Raw genomic sequence first — 22,320 nt, 5'->3', positions numbered from 1 at the left:
GGGTGGGGACGTGTTTGGGGCGTGAGGATGGAGTGAAGGGGCGAGTGTCCAGACTGGGGAAAATGCAATGTGATCACCGGGCAGCCCCGCAGGCCCACGTCACGTTTGGGATCATAAAGTCAAAGTCAGAACAGAGAGCAGATCATCTGATTCTCTCCAGGCATGTTCAGCTCGTGCCACCGGATTTATACAGCATTGGAATCATCCTGGTGAGCACGGAGAACAGCAGCGGGCAGAGGCCCTCGGGGTGGGCAGGGACCGCTTGTCCAGATGGTGGCATTTCAGCCGAGCAGTGAGCAGAGGGGACAGCGGGCATGAGGAGGAGTGAAACATGGGAGGATCACTGGGTCGTAGGCCTAGTGGGTTTGAAGGATTGTTGTTGACACACCAGAGAGAATGAGCTCAAAAGAACAGGAAGTGGGGATCAGAGACTAGGTCATGTGACATAGAAGATTCAGTCATCAGTATCAGTAATGATAAGGTCCAGAGTGTGATCAAGTGGGTGCAGGACTCGGACAACGGTGAGGACGAGACCCCTGGGAGAGGGGTTTAGAGGCTGGGGTGTCCGAAAGTGCACGTGTCAAAACCATGAACTGTTAGGGTGGGACAGGTGCTGGGGAGAGGAACAGTTAATGATGGACTGAAGTCAGGAAATGAACACAGGGCTTCCTTGGTGGTCCAGCAGCTACAAATCTGCCTTCCAGTACAGGGGGTGCGGGTTTGATCTAGGAACATTCCACACGCTGGGGGGCAGCTAAGCCCATGTGCCACAACTCCCGAAGCCTGGTGCCTTAGAGCCCGTGCTCTGCAACAAGAGAAGCCACAGCAATAAGACCTCACATCACAACGAGAGAAAACCCAAGCACAGAAGTGAAGACCCAGCACAACCAAAATTTAATTAATTTTTTAAAAAAGACTCAGTGCAGCCAAAAATAAATGCTCCTTGGAAGAAAAGCTATGACAAACCTAGACAGAGAATTAAAAAGCAGAGACATTACTTTGCCAACAAAGGTCCGTATAGTCAAAGCTATGGTTTTTCCAGTAGTCATGTATGCTTGTGAGAGTTGGACCATAAAGAAGGCTGAGCACCAAAGAACTGATGCTTTTGAACTGTGATGTTGGAGAAGATTTTTGAGAGTCCCTTGGATCAAACCAGAGTCCACACAGATCAAACCAGTCAGTCTTAAAGGAAATCAGTCCTGCATATTCATTGGAAGGACTGATGCTGAAGCTGAAGCTCCAATACTTTGGCCACCTGATGTGAAGACCTGACTCACTGGAAAAGACCCTCATGCTGGGAAAGATTGAAGGCAGGAGGAGATGGGGACGACAGAAGATGAGATAGTTGGATGGCATCACCGACTTAATGGATGAGTTTTAGCACTCCGGGAGATGGTGAAGAATAGGGAAGCCTGGCATGCTACAGTCCATGGGGTCACAAAGAGTCGGACATGACTGAGTGACTGAACAACAACAACAAAAATTTGAAAAAAGAAAGAACAACAACAGCCAAGAAGAGAGGCAGTGGCAGCAACTCAGAGTGGGACTTGGGGGGAGGTGGAAGGGAGAGTGTTCTAGAGCTGATGCTGAGGAGCAGGGAGGACTCCCTCCCACCGCCAAGCCCTGCGGTCACACCTAGAAGCAGCAGAGGGGGCAGGGTTTCTCAGCAGTTTCATGGGGCCGTCCTGTGCCCTGCAGGCTGGTCAGCAGCAGCCCAGGCCTCTCCCCTCTAGAAACATCACACTCACACACACACACCCCCCACTGGTAACAACAAAAAATATCTGTAAACATTGCCAAATGTCTCCTACCCCTGGTTGAAACCACTGCTATATATAAACCACATTTTGGATTCTTAGCATTTCTCGGATTCATTGTCCAGAGACTTCTTAAATCCTAAGAGCCTAAATAAATTCAGGTGAAAACTTTGTCAAGACTCTTGGTCATAATAGAGGTTACAAAAAGTGTTATCTAACACATGAAGCAGAGTTTCCTTTATTATTATTTGTTGTTATTGTTGTTTAGTTGCTACGTTGTGGGTTGTAGCCCACCAGGCTTCACTGTCCATGCTGATTTCCTAGGCAAGAATACTGCAGTGGTTTCCATTTCCTTCTCCAGGTTATTATTTTTAATTGGCATAATATAATGGTATTATAATTATAAAAGCATTGTGAAATATTACATTTAGAAAATTTTTCTTCCTGCATTTTCCAAAACCTGCATTTTATAAAAGCAAAAATTAGAGATATGTAAGAAACCTAAAAGTTAAAACTAAAAGTTTCATTTCTAAAAAAAATAAAAATAAAAAAACTAAAAGTTTCATTTCTAAAGGACAACAGCAGAATACCTATTCCAGTATAGCAGAATAACTTCACCACCTTGAATTAGAAAACGATTTCTTAGCTAGGACCCAGAATGCACTAATCATAGAAAGAAAAAAAAAATCAAAATTAAATACTTCATCAAAAGATACTATTAAGAAAATGAATAGGCAAGAAAATATTTACAATTCATGTATATGGCAAATTCTTGTACAAATTAAAAAAACTTACAGTCGAGTAACATGATGAACAACACGGACAAAGAAGTTTGATCAGGCTCATCATAAATGGAGATTTACAAACGACCAATAAATGGCTGGGAGGGCGCTGCAGAGGATGAGTTACCAGGGAGACGCGAAGTGCCGCGGAGCGGTCCTCTGCACATGCGCAGTAGAATCCATGTGTCCTGGACAGACCACGCCCATTGCCCACAAGTTGCGGACTCTGCAGCTGCAGGTGGAAAATGGCAGCAACGCTTTAGAAATAGGTCTAGTCGTTTCTCATAAAGCTACAAGTGCGTCTACCCTGAGGCCCAGCCATCCCTCTGCTAGGGGTCCAAGAAAAAATACCTCCACACAGACTTGTACTGGAGTGGTAGCTTTGGGACTTCGCTGCTAGTCCCGTGGTTGAGAATCCACCTGCCAATGCAACTGGACGCGGGTTGGAGCCCCAGCAGGGACTAAGGTCCCGCATGTTGCAGGGCAGCTAAGCCCGTGCACTGCTACTGGAGCCAGAGCACCGCCAGTGCAGGGCCTGCGCACCACAGCGAAAGAGCCCACACACGGCAACCAAGACCTGCTGAAAACAAAAGTAAAATAGAAATAAACAAACACATGAAAATCAGAATGCCAGCTTTAGCCGTAGTGATTGCTAACTAGAAATGCCCCAAGTGTGAATGTTCAGCAACAGGACAGTGGGAGCCACTCGTGGTACGTTCGTGGGACAGGATTCTGCTGGGCAGTCCAAGGGAATGTGATACACACAACAGCCTATGTGAACCTCAGACACATTATAAATGTTGGGCAGAAGAAGGCCACCCAAATAGTACACGCCGTGTGGTTCCATTTATGTGGTATTTTAGAGCAAGAAAGATAGATCTCTGGTGAGAGGAGTCAGCAGCACTCACCTCTGAGGAGGGGTGCAGGATTGACTGGAGAGTGGGGTCCAAGGGATTTTCCCGGAGTGATAGAGATCCTGTACATTTTGATACAGATATGGGCTACACGGGTGTAACGTTTACTAACTCGTCCATCGGTGTGCTGGAGATCTGGTCACTTCACCATGTTAAATTAAACTTAATTTTTTTAAGTAATTTTTACAAATTTACTGTCATTCCTCAGACCTCCAGCTGGTCTCTTTTTACTTTGAGGAACAGTTTAGCCCAACTTTATTTTTCTTTAAGAACGAAAAACACTAGGGTATCTAACCCAGTGCAAGGTTTAGTGGGGACGGTGCTTAAAGCAAAAGTTCCTGGGGAAAATTTGTATCAAAGCTGAGACTGGGAAGTGAGTTGGTGAGCTGTGTGTTTAAGCATAGAGGACCCAGGAAGAGAAAGCAGCATGCCGAAAGGCCCAGAGAGAGGACAGCGTGGCCAGTCAGATGGGAGGAGGGTGGCCGAGGAGCCTCAGGGAGAACTGCCACGCCTTGGGGTGAACTGCCATGCTTTGGGGCAACCTTGCCGCCTCTCCCTCAGGGGCAGTGGGAAAGGAGAACTCGAGTGCAGTAACATGTCATTTTAATGTGAAAACCCTTTGTAAACAGCATAATGTAAAATCATGTCTACGGTAGTGGCTTGATTTTAATCAAGTACAGCAAAGACTGATGGAATATCTGAACTGGTAAGATTCTTCGTAGAGTTTAGGTGTTGTTTGTAAGCATAGTATTTCTTTTGGTCTGATTTTTGGTGATGCAGCTTTGACCTATTTTGTCTTGGTTTCAGGGTTCAAAAAGGATTCTTCGCTCCAACGAAATCATCCTTCCAGCCAGTGGACTGGTGGAGACAGAGCTCCAGTTAACCTTCTCCCTTCAGGTGAGAACCTGCTCTGTCTTAGGTCATTAATATGCCATATCCCCCTGGTCTCGAACGATGCTCTGATCTGGAGATCATTTGATCCGAGAACAGCCCAATGGCTTAATGTCACCCAGAGCTTCTGTGGCCTGCCTGGATGGCCAGCGCCATCTCTGAGGCCGCTGCACCACGGGTGCTGAGACCTGGATGGGCTGCTGCAAAGTACACCATGTCTCATTCTTCTTTTTTTAATTGTAGTTGATTTAAAACGTGTTGATTTGTGCTGTGTAGCAAAGTGACTCCATTTTGTGTACACATACCTATACTTTCTCCTTTTTCTTGTTTGTTTCCTGTATTATGTATACATTCTTTTTCACATTCTTTTCCATTTTGGTTTGTCACAGGATAGTGACTATAGCTCCCTGTGCTATACAGTGGGACCTTGCCGTTTTCCATCCTGTGGACTAGTGTGCATCACATCCTCTTTCCTTGGCCTGGGCTGTTGGCCCCGTCGTCTACCACAGTCCTCCCCATCTCCTCTCCCTAGTAATCTGTGTCCCCGCTCCCCGAAGCAGAGCGTGCTCCTTCAGTCTCATTTTGCCCTCGTATTGCAGCCTCCGTCCCATCCCTTCTCCTCCTTATCCATCCTCGTATGTCTTGTCTCTCCTCATAACCCCAGTAGCCCAGGTTGAACGCTCGATCACCTGGCAAGGAAAGAGGCCATGTTTCAGAACATGTATGGACCACTAGCTGCAGAGTGGAAGCCCGGTGCTGGGCAGAACCAGATGCTCCTCTCACCCCCCGTCACCCCCTCATACAGAGGGGAGCCAGTGATCCCCATCACCCCCTCATACGGAGGGGAGCCAGGGAAGCAGAGGATGGTGGTGCGTCCTCCAGCAGGACTAGACCCCACTGAGGACCTCCCTCTCTGACTAACTGCCTGTCTCTGTTTTGTGCCCGGCAGTACCCTCATTTCCTAAAGCGAGATGCCAACAAGCTGCAGATCATGTTGCAGAGGAGAAAGCGTTACAAGAACCGGACCATCCTGGGCTATAAGACCCTGGCCGTGGGGCTCATCAACATGGCAGAGGTGAGAGAGGGTGGCCTTTCAGAGCCTGAGAGAGACCCCAGCCCAGCTGGGGCTCTTCCAAGCCTGCCACCCCCTGGCTGTTTTATTCCAGGTTACAAACTAATTATTTTATTGGAAATCCAGGACGTGCCTCTTTTTATCCAGTACTTCCTTGCTCACAAAAAGTTTTTTCTTTAGCTTCTTTAAAAATGTCAGAGAACACTTCTAATAATAAGAAGGATTCCCGTCTGCCCTGCACCCAGACTCTCCGGTGTTGGCACATCTGCCTTTCAGTTCTCGCCTGTGCACACCGTGTGCGTGTTGCTCACTTCTCTGAGCCACCGAGAGTGAGCTGCAGACAGGATGCCCCATTACACGTTAATATGTTGTTGCTGTTCAGTTGCTCAGCCGTGTCCGACTCTTTGCAACCCCACGGGCTGTAGCCCACCAGGCTTCTCCGTCCATGGGATTCTCCAGACAAGAATACTGGAGTGGGTGGCCATGGCCTCCTCCAGAGGGTCTTCCTGACCCAGAGATCGAACCCCCATCTCCTGCCTTGGCAGGCGGATTCTTTACCACTGAGCCACCTGAGAAGCCCACACATTAGTATGCACCATGTCAATTTCTTAGGAATACTCTCACGTGTGTGCACCACCCACCATGAAGATCAGGACACTGACGTGGCTCGGGAACGTCCTTCGCAGGCCCAGGGCTTCACCTGGGAGTGTGGGCTGCATTTGCTTGTCCCTTTGGTCTCCCTTGACCTGCAGTCCCTCAGATTTTTCCCATGTCTCCCATGCCCTTGACATTTTTTTAAGAGGACAAGCTGGTTTCTTTATTGAATGTTCCTCCGTCCGGGTTTGTCTGATGTTTCTGAAGATCACGTTCAGCTTCCAGGTTTTTGGCAGAGTTACCACAACAGTAATGCAGGCAGCACTCCGAGTCGACTTGTCCTGTTACTGGTGAGGCTGTCTTATCGCTCGGCTAATTGAAGATGATGTATGCCGGCATTTCCAATATAAAGTTAATTAACACATATTTTGTTCTTAGCAATGAAAAAAAACATTTTATAGGCAGATGTTTGAGGACTCTGTAACAGTCTCTTTTTTGCTCATATCTTCGTAGTTTTAGTTTCTGTTAATTATTCTTGCCTGAGTCAGTTATTAATCCTTAGATGTGCGCTCACATTCCAGTCAGTTCCAGTCAGCACCCCTGGGCTCCTCCAGCCTTTCTCCTCTCCATTCCTTCAGTCTGTTTGTTTGTGAGGCTCTCCTGTATGCGCAGCAAATCTTCTCAGCCCAGATGAAGGGGAAGAAGAAAGGGACTACAAATCAATTTTAAAACGTATTTCTATATTTTCATACTTCAAATAGGAAAAAATTTTGCAGCCACGACAAAAGGTGAGGTAGTCCCAGCGCATCTTTCCGTCGTCTTCATGTTTTGTATCAGAACGAGGACCTGGGGTTGCAAAGGCTGTGGACGCCGTGTCTCGCCAGCCGTGTTGAGCCCTTAGGTCCTTCTCTCATTGCCAGGCACAGGTGGCCACGGTCTGCAGGCGCCACCCCCACCGCTGAGCCTAAGAGCTGGTTCCTCTGTGAAAGACTTAACTGCAGTCCTAGAGAGGAGCAGCCATTTTGTATCTCAGGCCTTGACTTTTATCTCTTTGCACACGACCAGAACCGTGACTGGCACTTCTGGAGACAGTTTTACAATGAGACCACAGAGACTTCCCTGGCGGTCCAGTGGTTAAGAATCTGCCTTTCAATGCAGGGGACACGGATTCGATCCCTGATCAGGGAACTAAGATCCTACATGCGGCAGCTAAGCCCTCGTACTGCAACTCCTGAGCCTGGGCTCACTGATGAAAGATCCCACATGCCACACCTAAGACCCAACACAGCCAAACAGATAAAGAAGTATTTTAAAAATAAAGTGAGACAAGGGAATTCCCTCACAGTCCAATGGTTAGGACTCTGTGTTTTCACTGCTGAGTTGTCGAGGTTCAGTTGTCGAGCGGTTCAATCCCTGGTCGGTGAACAAAGATCCCACAGGCTGAATTGCGCAGCCAAAAAATGGTAAAGTGAGGCTGAAGGCAATAGAAGAAGAGCAGGCGGGGGAGAGTGAGAAAGAAAATGTGTTAGCAGAATGCCATTCCCGGTGGCTCGCATGTCCGCTGGGATCTGTGAAAACGCACCACACTCGGGGCTCTGTGTGAGGCACGTCCATGGCCGCCTGTGCTTGTAGGTGATGCAACACCCGAACGAAGGCGCCCTGGTGCTCGGCCTGCACAGCAACGTAAAGGATGTCTCCGTGCCTGTGGCAGAAATAAAGATCTACTCCCTGTCCAGCCAGCCCATCGACCACGAGGGGATCAAATCCAAGCTGTCTGGTAAGATGAGTGGTGTCGGAAAGCCCTGCCCAACCCCCAGATCTCCACCCTGGGAAATACAGTGTTCCTGGGAAAGAGGAGCTTAGGGGTCCCTGAAAATAAAAGGGGGCCGGGGCCCTCTCCTCTACCCCAGGCTAATCGCCACCTGAGGATCGCGGGACGCCAGCCAGCCAGAGGCCCCCGCCAGGCCAGGTCTCCCCCTTGCGAGGTTCTCTTACTAAGGTGTCTGTTTTCCAGACCGTTCTCCTGATGTTGACAATTACTCTGAGGAAGAGGAGGAGAGTTTCTCATCGGAGCAGGAGGGCAGTGATGACCCGCTGCACGGCCAGGTAACTTCGCACAGGCCCTCACACACACGCCGGCCGGGAAGCCCCTCCAGACCCTCCAGAACCTCCTGGGGTTGGGGTTTCCCAACCTCATTCCATCCCCTGCCCGCTTAGGACCTGTTCTACGAGGACGAGGATCTGCGGAAAGTAAAGAAGACCCGGAGGAAACTCACCTCTACGTCCGCCATCACAAGGGTGAGCCGCCAAGGTCCGGGGAACGCTTCCACCAAGATTTCCAGTCAGGGCTGAGAGGGGAGGGGTAGGATGGGAGTGGTGCTTTCAGACTTCCTGGGAGCTTTTTCTTTTTATCAATAACATCCACACAGGGCCGTCCCCTCGAGGCTCTGATACACCCCTTGGCACCACATTCTCCCCCACCAGCAGCTCCACCCCCTCCAACACCAGTCACTGTGGTAGAGAACCGGCACTCCTGACGGCAGTCTGTCACATTCTTCGGGCTCTCTTAGGATAGAAGAAAGGTTGAGAAACTTTGTTGTAGGCTTTGGAACAGATGCTTCCTTGGGGAGCAGAGCCCCTCAGACAGCCTGCCTCCCCTCCAGGTGATCACTGGGGATTTCATACTGTCCACTGCATAGAGAAGTCCAGTCCTCTCCAGGAGGATCTCCACTTCAGATCACTTGTTGAACTTACCCAGAAATAATAGGCTAGTGCCTGAAACTGTGGGCTTGATATCATGCCTGCCTTAATAGATCCATGACATTAGAGACCAAATGCCCATGGAATCTGTCTCCTGCATAAGATTTCCTAAGGAGCCACTGCTTTTGGTGAAATTAGACTCCTGGACTGAGATACTAGCACGCTCAGTCACTCAGTCGTGTCCGACTCTTTGTGACCCCATGAACTGTATGTAGCCCACCAGGCTCCTCTGTCCATGGGATTCTCCAGGCAGCAATACTGGAGTGGGTTGCCATGCCCTCCTCCAGGGGGTCTTCCTGACCCAGGGATCGAACCTGCATCTCTTGCATCTCCTGATGCTTAATACCTGAATTTCTAGGTTAAATCTGACCTATTCTGGGCTCCAGTGCCAAAGTGTAGGAGAGTCACAAGTGTTACTTTTGGAAGAGAAATTTCCGGTCTCATCAGTCCCCAGAGGCATCCTGATCGTCTCTGGGCAGAGCCAGCCTGGGGACCCTGAGAGCAGAGACTCCTGCCACCTTCAGGAGTGAAATAAGCAGAGGCCAGACCTTCTCAGTGCGTGTGTCTGAGCCTGGTTGAGCCTGGTCCACTGTGAGGCATGCTGTCCCCTCTCCAGGCGTCCTGGGCCGTCCCTGGGCTCTAGCGACGTCTAGAGCACGTTTGAACCGTTTCATTGTCCTCAGGCTTCTCACCCTTGATTGGGCTCCTAGGCCAAGGGAGGCCCGGCCCGGCCTCCAGCCCCACTTGTGCTTTGATGATGGGTGAGGCATCTCTTTTTTGATTCCCGCCAATTTTTTTTTCCTGCGCTATAGCCACAGAGAAGTCCCATTTTCTTCCCTTGGGTGCCCCTGGGGCTTTATAGCCGCCTCTTCCTGTCCATCCAGCCTCACCGGTCACTCAACCAGTGCTCCGCACTCCTTTGATAGCCACCCCCGAGGGTGTTTTTGTTGCTGCTGTTAACTGCAGGGCTTTCCAGTCAGAGTTTGAGAGGAACTGTTCTTTCCTTCTTGTCTCCTGTACACACTCGTCCTCTCTCCACCGACAGCACTTGTTTTAGGCGCGCTGGCTGAACGGTCCTGCGTCTTGGTCACCATGGCTCCCAGTCTTCCTCTGCTCGGGTGCCCTGCTGCCGACGGGAGCCCCGCCCTTTCCCGAAGGCCCAGCTCAGTCGCCCTCACAAGTCAGTCTCCTCCATCCCCAGGTGGCGAGTCTGCCGTCTAGTCAGGAGGTGCTGGTAGCCACAGACTAGTCACCAGAGCTGGGGTCGGACACGGAGAGATAAGGAAGGCCTGGTCTGTGCCATCAGGGAACTCGCAGTGTCCACTGACACAAACACATTTTCACGAGTGGCCGTGACGGTGTAGGGCCGGCACCAGACGAGTACTGTGTCAGGGCCGCCACGGCAGTAGAGGGGAAGTGAACGACTCTGAGCTGGACAACTTCACGGGCGAGATGCCGAGAGATGCCGGGTTTTCTGAGAGTCAACAGGCCTTCACCACATGGATTTGCGGCCAAGGTTTAGTCAAGGCAGAAGTTACCATATAAAAGGCCCAGCAGGAGGGCACCACACACACACAGCTTTGCAGAGTCGTATGGTTCCAGATAGGAAAAGGAGGACGTCAAGGCTGTATATTGTCACCCTGCTTATTTAACTTACATGCAGAGTACATCATGAGAAACGCTGGGCTGGAAGAAGCACAAGCTGGAATCAAGATTGCCGGGAGAAATATCAATAACCTCAGATATGCAGATGACACCACCCTTATGGCAGAAAGTGAAGAGGAACTCAAAAGCCTCTTGATGAAGGTGAAAGAGGAGAGTGAAAAAGTTGGCTTAAAATTCAACATTCAGAAAACGAAGATCATGGCATCCGGTCCCATCACTTCATGGGAAATAGATGGGGAAACAGTGGAAACAGTGTCAGACTTTATTTTTGGGGGCTCCAAAATCACTACAGATGGTGACTGCAGCCATGAAATTAAAAGACGCTTACTCCTTGGAAGGAAAGTTATGACCAACCTAGATAGCATATTGAAAAGCAGAGACATTGCTTTGCCAACAGAGGTCCGTCTAGTCAAGGCTATGGTTTTTCCAGTGGTCATGTATGGATGTGAGAGTTGGACTGTGAAGAAAGCTGAGCGCTGAAGAATTGATGCTTTTGAACTGTGGTGTTGGAGAAGACTCCTGAGAGTCCCTTGGACTGCAAGGACATCCAACCAGTCCATTCTGAAGGAGATCAGCCCTGGGATTTCTTTGGAAGGAACGATGCTAAAGCTGAAACTCCAGTACTTTGGCCACCTCATGCGAAGAGTTGACTCATTGGAAAAGACTCTGATGCTGGGAGGGATTGAGGGCAGGAGGAGAAAGGGACGACAGAGGATGAGATGGCTGGATGGCATCACTGACTCGATGGATGTGAGTCTGAGTGAACTCCGGGAGATGGTGATGGACAGGGAGGCCTGGCGTGCTGTGATTCATGGGGTCGCAAAGAGTCAGACACGACTGAGCGACTGAACTGAACTGAACTGAAGCAGTTAGTTCCCACCTAAGCGGGTTGTGAGGGGTTAAATGGTGGGCGAGGCTGGGGACAGGCAGTGCCAGCCCTCAGTGGACACACAGTGACGCTAAGAGGCTCTGGGGCCCTCGAAGGCCATCACCTGGGGAGTGACTGGGGGTATCTGCCTGTGGAGCAGCCACCGTGGACTCTGGAGGGAAGGAGACTGGAGGTGGGGTGGAAGGGACTGGTGGAGGGCGGTTGTGGCCCCAGGGGGGCTGGATGGAAGCAGGTGGACAAGAGTAGGGGCCAGCAGCCCTGGGCCGGGAGGTGAGGTGGGGGGAGAGATTCCAGGTCAGCCTTGGTGACTGGGGGACCCAGAGAGGGGATGCACGGAAAAACGTCGAGTTTGAGGAGCCTGTGTGTATACTGGTGGCGCTCACCTGTCAGCACCGGGTTTCTGAAAGACTAGAGAAAGGGATGAGCAGGAGGTGACGGTGGGGAGTTACTGGGGTGGGGTGGGGTCCCAGGGTAGAGACTGTCCCCACCAGTGTCCTCCCCCAGCTCTTTACAAAAGCGGGCCCTCGGTCACCCTTCCAACAAGTGATCGCCTTCCACATGGGGCTGCTGGCTGAGAACCTCTGTGGCTTTGTCCCTACAGCAACCTAACATCAAGCAGAAGTTTGTGGCCCTCCTGAAGCGGTTTAAAGTTTCAGACGAGGTACGAGCCCTTACTCCCAAGCCGGACTGTGAGTGGAATTCTGGAGTGTCGCCCTGGTTCCCGGGGCGCAGTCGGTGCTGCCACTGGGAGGCGAGATTCCAGGCCCCCACGTGAGGCGGTAGCTACTTGGAAGGAGGCGAGATTGACAGGTGGCGCCCGAGGTTCCGCTGTCTTGAGCACGGGGCGCCTGGTCCTCCCCGCCGTGGGTTAATTCCAGGCCTCCGGTGTAGGGTGTCTGGCAGTGCCGTTGTTCAGTGTTCCATCCTGCCCCGAGGGGAACATCGTGAGGAGCAATCTGAGGTGGGAGCCTTCTCCGTGGCGTCAGGAACTGGCCACTAGAGAAGCAGTATCCCCCCGAGCCCCGAGCTCTCGCAGGCCGGAGCCGGTCCTCATAGGCTGTCTCCTTAGTGGACTGAGACTGGAGACTTGTCCCCTGTGGACTCGAGGGGAGGGCAGCAGGAGCCTGCCAGGGTCCCAGGCTTCCGAGTTTTCTCCAGCCTGTTTCTCTGGAAAAGCATGGTCTCGCTCCCCCTCCTCTTCCTGACGCTGGGTCCTGGTGGGGAGCACCAGGGAGGCACTGAGGGGGAACCCTGGCCCTCACCTTGTCCTGCTCTCAGGGTCAGATCACAGAAGGGCCACCAGGACCACCCTGAGGAGGGTGAAGCTATGGCAAGTCCCCTGAGGGGACTGGGCAGGGTAGCCGTGGGAAGAAGTTGCCCTTCTCCATGTTGTGAACAGGGGTAGCCCCCAGTTCAGAGGTTTTGTCTTCTTCCACAGGTGGGCTTCGGGCTGGAACATGTGTCCCGGGAGCAGATTCGAGAAGTGGAAGAAGACTTGGACGAACTGTATGACAGCCTGGAGATGTATAACCCCAGCGACAGTGGCCCCGAGATGGAGGAGACAGAGAGTGTCCTCAGCACGCCGAAGCCCAAGCTCAGGTGAGGCCTGCAGCCCGGCCTCCCGAGGCCGCACTGTCTCCAGACCCCTCCCCCATGAGCAGGGGATCTTGGCTCCTCACCCTTGACGAACCTCCAGCCCTCTGGATAGAGGTCGTTGTTTAACTGACAGAAGCCCCCACAGAACTCTCTCCAGTCCTTCAGTCCGGGCCCCTCCTTGTCCAGCCTCTGCTGTGTCTCTTCCTCCCAACATCCTTGAAGCCCGGGTTTTCAGTCTTTCTAGAACACCAGCTCTCCCCGGCTGACCACAAGCTGCTGTTCTGGGGCCTAGTGGCCCCTGACTGACCCTGGCTGTGGTTCTTTGCCATCCACAGGCCCTTCTTTGAGGGGATGTCACAGTCCAGCTCCCAGACGGAGATCGGCAGCCTCAACAGCAAGGGCAGCCTCGGCAAAGACACCACCAGCCCTGTGAGCACGGCCGAGGGCGGTGGGGGCGCGGGGCCAGGGAGTGGGCTTAACACGGGGTCTCCTGCACAACAAAGGGTGGCGGGCGTGCAGAGCGGGGCTGGGGGAGTTGGGGTAACACTGGGTCCTCTGCTCCCGGTTCATTTGGGACCTGCGAGTGGTCTCATCTTTTTTCAATCTCAGTTGTCATCTCAGTCCTTCCGGGCGCTTAGTGCTCTGAGGGCACTGCTGTGGCCGGGCAGATGTCCTTCTTGGTCTCTTCCCGCCATGACCTGGAGCCTTCCCTCCAAAGCACGCGGTGCCTTGACACCTCCCCTCAGAGCCCGTCACGTGGTAGCTGGGAGTGTGGCATCCGGCCAGGGGTAGCGACTCTGCTTCCAGGCGGGGAAGGGATGGGGCAGGAAACGCCCAGGGTCTGTTCAGGAGAAATTACGTGGGCTTTGCTGAGGAAGTGGGCAGCGCCCTCACAGAATCGAGAATTTATTTGGCCTGCTGAGCCAGAGGGAGCCGGAGCCCCCCAGAGCCCAGCCTCACCCCGGACCACGCCCTGCCCCTCCTGGAAGGCCTCCCCAGCCGTGGAGCATTAGAGCAGGAGCCCGTCTTGATGCTGCACCCGCCTCAGGCCCTTGGAAGCTCTCCTTGCCCTCGTTTACAGCCAACTGCCGGATTTTAGTAGGGTCTTTGGTTCGCAGCTGAAAGCCCAGTGTCTTCTCTGTAGACCAAAGAAACTGAATCTTTTAAGTCCTCCTGCTCTTGCTGCTTTAACAAAGAAAATACAAAACTAACCCAGCAAATAAGTATGAGCCTGTGAGGAAACATCCTGAAGCCCGTGAGGCCCTCCATTCGCCCCCACCCCCGTCCATTCCCGGGCGTCTGCGAACCGTCGGCTCAGAGACGGCCTGACTGACTGCTGCCACCAGGTGGCGCTGTCGTCCGCCTTATCCGTCCTCCCGCTGAAGGCGCCGCACGTGTGGTCGGGCCCTAGGACAGCGGCACCACGTGGTCTTAGCGAGCAAACGTGGGATGGGCCCTGGCAGGCCCCGCCGAGAATCCCTGCGGAGAAACCTCAGGCCTGCCCCTTGCAGACCCCGCGCTCTCAGCATTTCCAGCCCAGGTTCCTGTGATCCGGCGCGGAGGAGGCCTCACACGGCTGCTGCTTCTATTCAGGATGTCCTTGTAGCGGCTCTTTCTGGTGGGGCTAATGAGTGGCCCTGCTGAGTCCTCACTGTCCACGTGGACGGATCACTGGCTACGGGGGCCAGAGTCACTGCAAATGTAAATAAAAGGGGCGGACTCTTCCAGAGAGAAACCTGGGGCCTGGCCAGAGGGAGACTGACTCCAGGCATCCTCAGAATGCAGAACAAGGGCCCTCCTGTGATACAGTGCAAGCAAATTATGAACTGAGATAGCACCCCAGAGCACTAAGCCTGGTGCCTAACATATGCAAACACTCAGGAAATGTTAGGGATCGTTGTCAGTCAACCAGTAAGGGAAACTATCTTAATGAAGCTGTCTCTGGGTTGATGCAATTTGTAGACTCTGCTTTTAGTCTCAGTTGCATGACTTACAGAATTTAAAGAGAAAAATCAACTGATGTTCTGGGCCTCGGGTGCTGTATTCGTAAAGTGAAGCTGCTGGGAAAGATTGAAGGCAGGAGGAGAAGGGAACAACAGGATGAGACGGTTGGATGGCATCACCGACTCGATGGACGTGGGTTTGAGCAAACCCTGGGAAATGGTGAAGGACAGGGAGGCTTGGCGAGCTGCAGTCCATGGGGTTGCAAAGAACCAGACATGATTGAGCGATTGAACAAAAGGTGTCAGCATAGGAGCCCAGTTAGGTCAGAAGGCAATGGAGTGTCAGTCTTGACAGTGTGATGGCCTAAGGACCTTTCTTCAGGCAGAACATTGCTTTGGGGCAGGGTTGGGCTGAGAGCACAAACTCTGGAGTCAGTCTTCTGAGTCTGACTCTTGACTCTTATCATTCCACTGACTGTCCTGGGCAGTTACCAAGGCTTCGTGTCCTCGTCCACAAGTTGCATGTAAAAAGGACATGCCTTGCAAGGCAGAGTGAAGATCCAGTGGGAGAAGGCAGCTAAAACCTCCAGCGTGGCGCTTGATTGGTGCTTGGGTTGGTTTACAGCAGGGGGAGCAGCAGTATGTAAGCAGCGTTGCCATTGTTACTCTGGGCCCTGGGAGCCATTCCAGTTCCGGACTCCTGAAATTGATAGACTCCAGTTGTCTTTTTAGTGAGTCCTTCAAATTCTGATTCTTTTGGCCAAATTTCAGACTTTGCTGGTTCTCTGTGATATTTCTATTTTGAAGAGCCCCATATGTCTTGATGTGGGTGTGGAACTTTGGAATCCTTTAGTATGAAAGGCACTTTGGGAACTACAGAGCTAGGCTGTGCTCTTCACACAGCGAACTTTGAGACGTTCGAGGGAAAACATATGAGGCTGGTGCACTGTAGGCAGGCGAGCACTTGCCACCCAGCTCTCATCCTCTCTCCCTGATTTCGTAGCCTTTTTGTTTCTTTTTCCTTAACCTTCCATTTTGTTCCCCAAATTTCAGAGAATTCAGTTGATCACTAGAACCAGAAGGTATTTCTGCCAACACAAATTATTACAGTTGTGAGTTTTCCCAAGACTTGAGCAGATGATTCAGTCCTTGAAGCTGATAACAGTAGGCCCTGACAGCACTTCAGCTGGGGCGGCCAAGAGATGGAGACGGTCCGCCAGGACTGCCTGCTGCTAAAAGTTGCAAATTGCATGGCACTGTAGCGAATGGTGCTGGAGACCAGTAGTTCTTAAAAGTGAGAGCCTAAAGTTACGTAGGCCGCAGGCGTCCTTCCGTTCTCCCGACGCCGTCCCCGCTTCGAATACCCTGGATCAGCCGGGGCAGGACCCCGGCATAAAGTACCACCCCACTCTGGCCCCCCACACGCACAGGAGTGCGGGCACCGAGCCTCAGGCTGCTGCAACTGTCTCAGTGCCACACAGTCAGACAACACAGCGGCTGCACTGCTGGGGCGAGAAAAGCCTAAAGTATTTATAGGAGCAGGAAGAGGAACTTGGAGAGTCAGGAGCTTACTTCTGGCAGGATCGACCGGAACATCCAGAAGAGTCAGTGCATAGCCGGCAGGTGCCCCCAACTCTAGTCTGGGTTAGAGCGCTCAGACACTGCTCTGTTGTCAGGGGGCTTGACCACAGGGCTGCTGCCTGAGAACCTTCAAGCAGGGCGATGTTGCCGCCCTCATCCATCCTCTCTAAAATGTGTTTAAGTCATTCGTCATGCTGAGATCCAATACTGAGTGAAGTCATGTCCAGTCTCAAGTCCGACCGAGAGTTTTCTGTGACCGTAGACTGTTCACATCGGTTATCCCAATAGGCAATGTGTAAATGAACTAGCTGTGCAGACAGGAGGCAACCTACCGTGCGTGGCTCTGAACCAAACTGTCTCACACTCTGGGGCCACGGGGTCTGGTTAAAGTGCCTTGGGTTAATTTTACAGATGGCTCAGGACAGTGGTCCTCAACCAAGGGTGGTTTTGCTTCCCAGGGAACACTGGGCAAGGACTGGAGACATTTTTTTATTTTGTTTTGGTTCTCACAGCAACGGTGATTAGTGGGTGGAGGCGGGGCTGCAGGTCAGGTCCTGCATAGGACGCCCCAGAGTAGAGAAGGGCCCTCCGCAGATGCCAGCGGTCCCAGGTGGAGAAAGCCTGGCTTAGCATGTGACACGGGCTGACTTGTGTGATCATTGTTCATTAATTTGCCAAGTGACCCCCATGAGCTTTTTAGGCTTTTTCTCTGTGCTCTGTCGTTTACTCAGAGAAAGAACTTTGGGTCATTGGGAGGAAGTGGGCTATCTTCGATCCTTTCTGATTCCCTGGTTCCCCAGAAGAACCAGAGACCCATTTTCATGTAGGATACACAATTCACAGGGCTATTAACTCCTTGGAAAAATGTCCCCATTACTCAGAGAAAGGTCACTGGGAGGAAGTGTGGGGCATCGTCGATCCTTTCTGATTCCCTGGTTCCCCAGAAGAACCAGAGACCCACTGAGGCCAGTGCCTTCCCCACAGCTGAGACTCACACCCCGCAGCTGCTCAGGATTCCGACACCGGTGTCTGCACAGCCAGAAGCAGCATTCGCAAGTGTGAAAAATCTGGTGCTTTATCTGTATTTGCAAAGTACATTTTTAATATTTATGAGACCTGTAAGAGTTGAGGACAAAGGGAGAATTATTTCACACATAAATGGCTTAGAATATTCTGTTTGAGGGTTTTCTAGATGTTTCCACCAAGCCAAACGCGTTTGGCCCCCATGGATGTCTTTAGTCTCGAAATCAAAGACCTGAACGCTAGCGTCCCCTTTCTTCTCACCACTGCTGACAGCAGAAGGGGCCCCGTGTGCCCCTCCTGGGCAGGGATGTTCACCAAACCCCAGAGTCAGGACTGGCAGATCCCACAGCCAAGCCATCTGAAGGCTGGGCCTCTCTTCCCTGAGAGCATCTTTTGAGAATCAGAATTTCTGGGTTTAGCGTCTCACCGTGTTACTGATTTAATGATCACAGAATAACTGACCTTCTGAAGCTCAGTTTTTCACAAAAAAATATGCTGCTTGTTAAGGTGAAAGTCCCAAAGATGTTATGAAAGATGTCATGAGGTCTTCCAATTAAGTGAAAGTATTTTAAGCTTCCAAGGGACTAAGGGAGCAAGTTAGAGTGGTGGTTATTTGGATTGGTGATGACTAATTATTATAATTTTTGCAGATGGAATTGGCTGCGCTAGAAAAAGTCAAATCTGCTCGGATTAAAAATCAAGATGACAGCTTGACTGAAACAGACACTCTGGTATGTATGGTTCCGTCTCCTGTTTCCAGCTGTCGAAAATAGTTTTGGGTACCTTTAGAAATAGAGGTAAAAAACCCTCAGGACCATCATGAAACTTTCGCCTAAATCTGTGGACTTAGGAAGGTCCTGCATTCTCCTCCTCCCGAAATCTTTACCTGTGGAGTATCAGGTTGGTGCCCAAACTAGCAAACCAGAAATGTCCCCATTCTGCTCTTTCTTTAGGTCTGAGCAAATGCTGATTTGGGTACTTTCTCACTATCTGTCACTCTCATGTCCTTCTTTTTTTTTTTTTTAATGTTTATGTATTGATTTATTCACTTTGGGCTGTGCGGGGTCTTCATTGCTGCATGGACTTTTCTCTAGTTACAGCAAGCCGGGGCTACTCTAGTTACACTGCGCAGGCTCCTCCTTGCGGTGGCTTCTCCTGTCGGGGAGCACGGGTCTAGGGCTTCAGTAGTTGGGGCACACAGGCTTAGTCACTCCTCGGCACGTGCGACGTTCTCGAATCAGGGATCAAACCTGTGTCTCCTGCATTGACAGGCAATTCTTTACCACTGAGCCACCAGGGAACGCCCCCACCCCCTCATTTACTCCTGAGGGACGATGAGCAGCATCTTTCCCTGAAAAACCACCTCTTCCTCCATTGTTGTTTTTACAATGGCCAGATAGTCCACAGCATCAGCTCTCCAAGTGGTTACCTGCTGGTCATCTCCTCCCACTGAGAGATGTTGGGGCTGTTTAGGGGTGCGTGGGATGGATCGCCTGGGGCACCCAGTGTAGTTACACACAGATTGAAATCACACACACACACACACACACACACACACACACACACACACAGTGCTGAGCACTGACAGTGCCCAAACGAGAACACCGTGGCGCCCCGTTGGGAGAAAAGCCAGCCAGAGCACACAGCACAGAGGCTCCAGGGGGCCCAGGGAGGGCAGAGCGGTTCACCTGGGGGAGGGAGTCTGGGGCTGGGCCCGCAGGTCCGGCCTGGGCCCAAGCTCAGCCCACGTGGGGCTGGAGGCCAGCCCGAGCTGGGAGGAGGGAGCAGAGAACTTGACCGGACACCCCCTGGGGGTGTGCTGTACCTCAGCCTCCCGGTGGGAGCTGCCAGCTAAAAGGAGGGATTCTTTCAGGCTCATGTCTCCTATAGTACAGAATACCGTGTTACAGATCTGTTGTCCAGCAGAGCCTTAGGCTGGGTTCAAGAGGACTGTGGTTCACCCGCAATCCAAGTAGCCCAGCCTCCACTGTTTCCCCCTTTGGTCCGTACTGCACAGCAGGCGTTTCAAAAATGAAATTCCCATCACGTCACTTCCTGAGTAAAAGGCTCTCCTTCCCGCCTAGAGAAGCCAGATCATCAGCCCAGATTTGTGGGCTGACGGTTCATAAATGTAGGGGTCAGATTGGATAGCAGGCGACCGTGCCCAGCACAGCGGGCACCCTCAGCTGAATTAAACAGTCGTCAGGGGAGAGGGGTGGCAGGAGTTTTAGAACCATGTGTTTCCTGGAAAAGAGCGCAGGGGGCTGATGGTCCCGTGGTGCTGACGGCCCAGACAGGAGCCACCAGGCTCTCGTGATCTCGGAAGGGGGTCACCCTCACGGCTTCCTTTGCTCTGTGGCAGGAAATCACTGACCAGGACATGTTCGGAGACGTGAGCACGAGTCTGGTTGTGCCCGAGAAAGTCAAAACTCCCATGAAGTCCAGCAAAACGGACCTGCAGGGCTCCGCCTCCCCCAGGTACTCAGGGTGGGAAGACGCTCCTGAGGCATCAGGTGGAAGGAGGGGAGCACGGAGAGCGTGGCCTCGGAAAGGGGGACCGTCTAACCGCCTCCTTCCACGTCCGTGGCAGCAAAGTGGAAGGAGTGCACACCCCCCGGCAGAAGAGGAGCACCCCCCTGAAGGAGCGTCAGCTCTCCAAGCCGCTGAGCGAGAGGACCAACAGCTCCGACAGCGAGCGGTCCCCAGACCTGGGCCATAGCACGCAGGTACCCACCCGCCAGGCGCCCTGGACCCCCGGCTCTGTTCCGTCGTCTCCTTGGGAGGTCGGGTGGAGAGGAAGGGGGTGTATTTGATTGTTCTGAGTAAAGAGAGGCCTAAAGGGAGAAGTCCAGCGTGTTTGTTATCTGCTCCCGCTGAGGAATTGCAGGACGGAATAGGGGACGCTGGTGCGTTCTGCCCCCATCAGACCTTGGAGGGAACTGTGCCGGGGACAGTGTTCAGGGGACAGTGGCCATCAGCTCTCCCAGGAGGTCTACTCTGCACTCTGATGCCCTTAGCATTGCTGTGGGCTAGTTACAATGATTTGAAGCCGACATAGCAACATTAAACTTTTGAGTGCCAGACCTCAGAGTGGCTGGAGTAGGCACCCAGAAGGAACTGGCCCTTGGGGTTGTATGCTCTCTGAAGGCCAGTCTCCCAGGGAAGGATTCTCCCTGACAGGCCTCGCCCAGCTCCTGTGCTCCTGGAGTTAGTGGTGGGCCCGCTTGTTCTCCTGATAAATACCTTTGGGAAGGGGGTTTGTGTCCGTATGGCTTGCAGAGCTAATGCTCTGCAGCTGAAAATGAGCCCAGGACTAGAATAGCCCGGTGCCTGGGGCGAGGTATTGTCCTTCTTGTTAATCACTGCTCCTGAAATACCTTTGTTCCCCGAGTCGGAGGGCTCCCCACATGGCGCACTCTCATTATCTCTCCCCGCTGCCCTCCTTTCCATCCTGCGAGCACCTGCTCTCCGCTCCTCCCTCCCCCGCTCCCGCTGCCCCTGCTTCATTCTCCTTCGGGGCCCTTCCTGCCTAGGCAGGACAGCTGCCATGTTCCTGGGGCACCAGCCTGGGCCCTGAGGCCTGGCTTCGCGTGTTCTCATCCCGCTCCAGTCTGCTGTGCTCTGGCCAGTGGGACACTGGGTCTCCTGCATAGGTTCCTGGTAGCTCTTCTCCATACCCTGGACCACAAATCACCCCACCCCCCAAGCTCCCTGGGGATCAACAGACACGTCTGTCCCTGCAGATTCCCAGAAAGGTGGTCTATGACCAGCTGAACCAGATCCTGGTGTCGGACGCAGCCCTCCCAGAAAACGTCATCCTCGTCAACACCGCTGACTGGCAGGGTCAGGTACAGCACCCAGGGTCACGGGGCCGGGGAGGAGGGATGCTGGGGAACAAGAGACTCCCCGAGTGTGGATCTGAAAGCCAGGGCACAGGAAAATCCAAAATGACCCCCTTCTTTTCCGGCTCCTCCTAGCCTGACTTAAGCCCACAGTTCTGGGTGTGGTCCCAGTCCCGTCATTTTCCAGCCTGAGGGGCCTTAAGTCACCAATTTTCTGTACTTGAGTTTCCTTATCTCTAAAGAAGCAGAGGCTCCAGCGGTGCCCAGGCTTCCAGAAGGGGCGGAGCAACAGCAGCCCAGCCCCGCCCAGGCCCACCATCCATCCAGCGAGTGGGCTGCGGAGCCCGTGTAGAATGTAGCATGTCCTGGGCCTTCCCACGTTTCCTCCTGATCCCGTCTCCCTGGGGTCTGGCCCCACCTTCTCCTGACTGGCAGTCGGAGCCTGACCTTGGCTGGCTGTGGTCTGAAGGACGGACAGTGGGGCCCTGCCGCCCGGCCTGGGCCTTGCCGCCTTCGTGGCCTGCGGGAGGTGGTGGCCCTGCCACACGGCCTCACCTGTGTGGTTCCCCCCACCCCCGCCCCCCGCAGTACGTGGCGGAGCTGCTGCAGGACCAGCGGAAGCCCGTCGTGTGCACGTGCTCCACGGTGGAGGTCCAGGCCGTGCTGTCCGCCCTGCTCACCCGCATCCAGCGCTAGTAAGGCCAGCTCCTCTCCTGCCCTTTGGGGTCCCCTCCCGCCTCATCTTCCCACCCTCATTTCCAAGCTCTGAGGGGACCCCCTGGCTTATCAGACCCGAAACTCACAGTCAGTACCTGGTTGGGCGGCATCAGGCCCTGGTGCTCTGTTGTCCTGCTGGCCCCGGAGGGTCGGGATGAAAATGTCACCCTCCTGCCTGCCGGCGTCCCGCCTGGTCTCCTGCCACACCTTGACCTGCCTCATTCTCTTCCTAAACCCGTGACGAAGAAGGCCAGGCAGAGAGCCCGGGGTTCTACAAGACTTTCTCCTCCTGCA

At 52.9% G+C, this 22,320-nt stretch overlaps 1 protein-coding gene across 1 annotated transcript in view; it reads left to right on the top strand.

The window, feature by feature from the left end:
- Window positions 1–22,320, top strand: part of PACS1 (phosphofurin acidic cluster sorting protein 1) — a 150,662-nt gene that overhangs the window by 118,000 nt on the left and 10,342 nt on the right. The window contains exons 3-15 of the mRNA XM_010837764.1: window positions 4,261–4,350; window positions 5,294–5,419; window positions 7,643–7,787; window positions 8,025–8,116; window positions 8,228–8,308; window positions 11,926–11,985; window positions 12,763–12,923; window positions 13,256–13,349; window positions 18,118–18,198; window positions 19,830–19,945; window positions 20,058–20,193; window positions 21,211–21,315; window positions 21,898–22,004. Coding sequence (XP_010836066.1) covers window positions 4,261–4,350; window positions 5,294–5,419; window positions 7,643–7,787; window positions 8,025–8,116; window positions 8,228–8,308; window positions 11,926–11,985; window positions 12,763–12,923; window positions 13,256–13,349; window positions 18,118–18,198; window positions 19,830–19,945; window positions 20,058–20,193; window positions 21,211–21,315; window positions 21,898–22,004 — 1,394 coding nt within the window. The remainder of the gene's footprint in view (window positions 1–4,260; window positions 4,351–5,293; window positions 5,420–7,642; window positions 7,788–8,024; window positions 8,117–8,227; window positions 8,309–11,925; window positions 11,986–12,762; window positions 12,924–13,255; window positions 13,350–18,117; window positions 18,199–19,829; window positions 19,946–20,057; window positions 20,194–21,210; window positions 21,316–21,897; window positions 22,005–22,320) is intronic.

The sequence above is a fragment of the Bison bison genome, unplaced genomic scaffold, assembly GCF_000754665.1.
Source record: "Bison bison bison isolate TAMUID 2011002044 unplaced genomic scaffold, Bison_UMD1.0 scf7180017864080, whole genome shotgun sequence".
NCBI classification, from domain to species: Eukaryota; Metazoa; Chordata; class Mammalia; order Artiodactyla; family Bovidae; genus Bison; species Bison bison.
The sequence above is the reverse complement of the archived record's forward strand: the minus strand, read 5'-3'. Positions and strand labels throughout refer to the sequence as shown.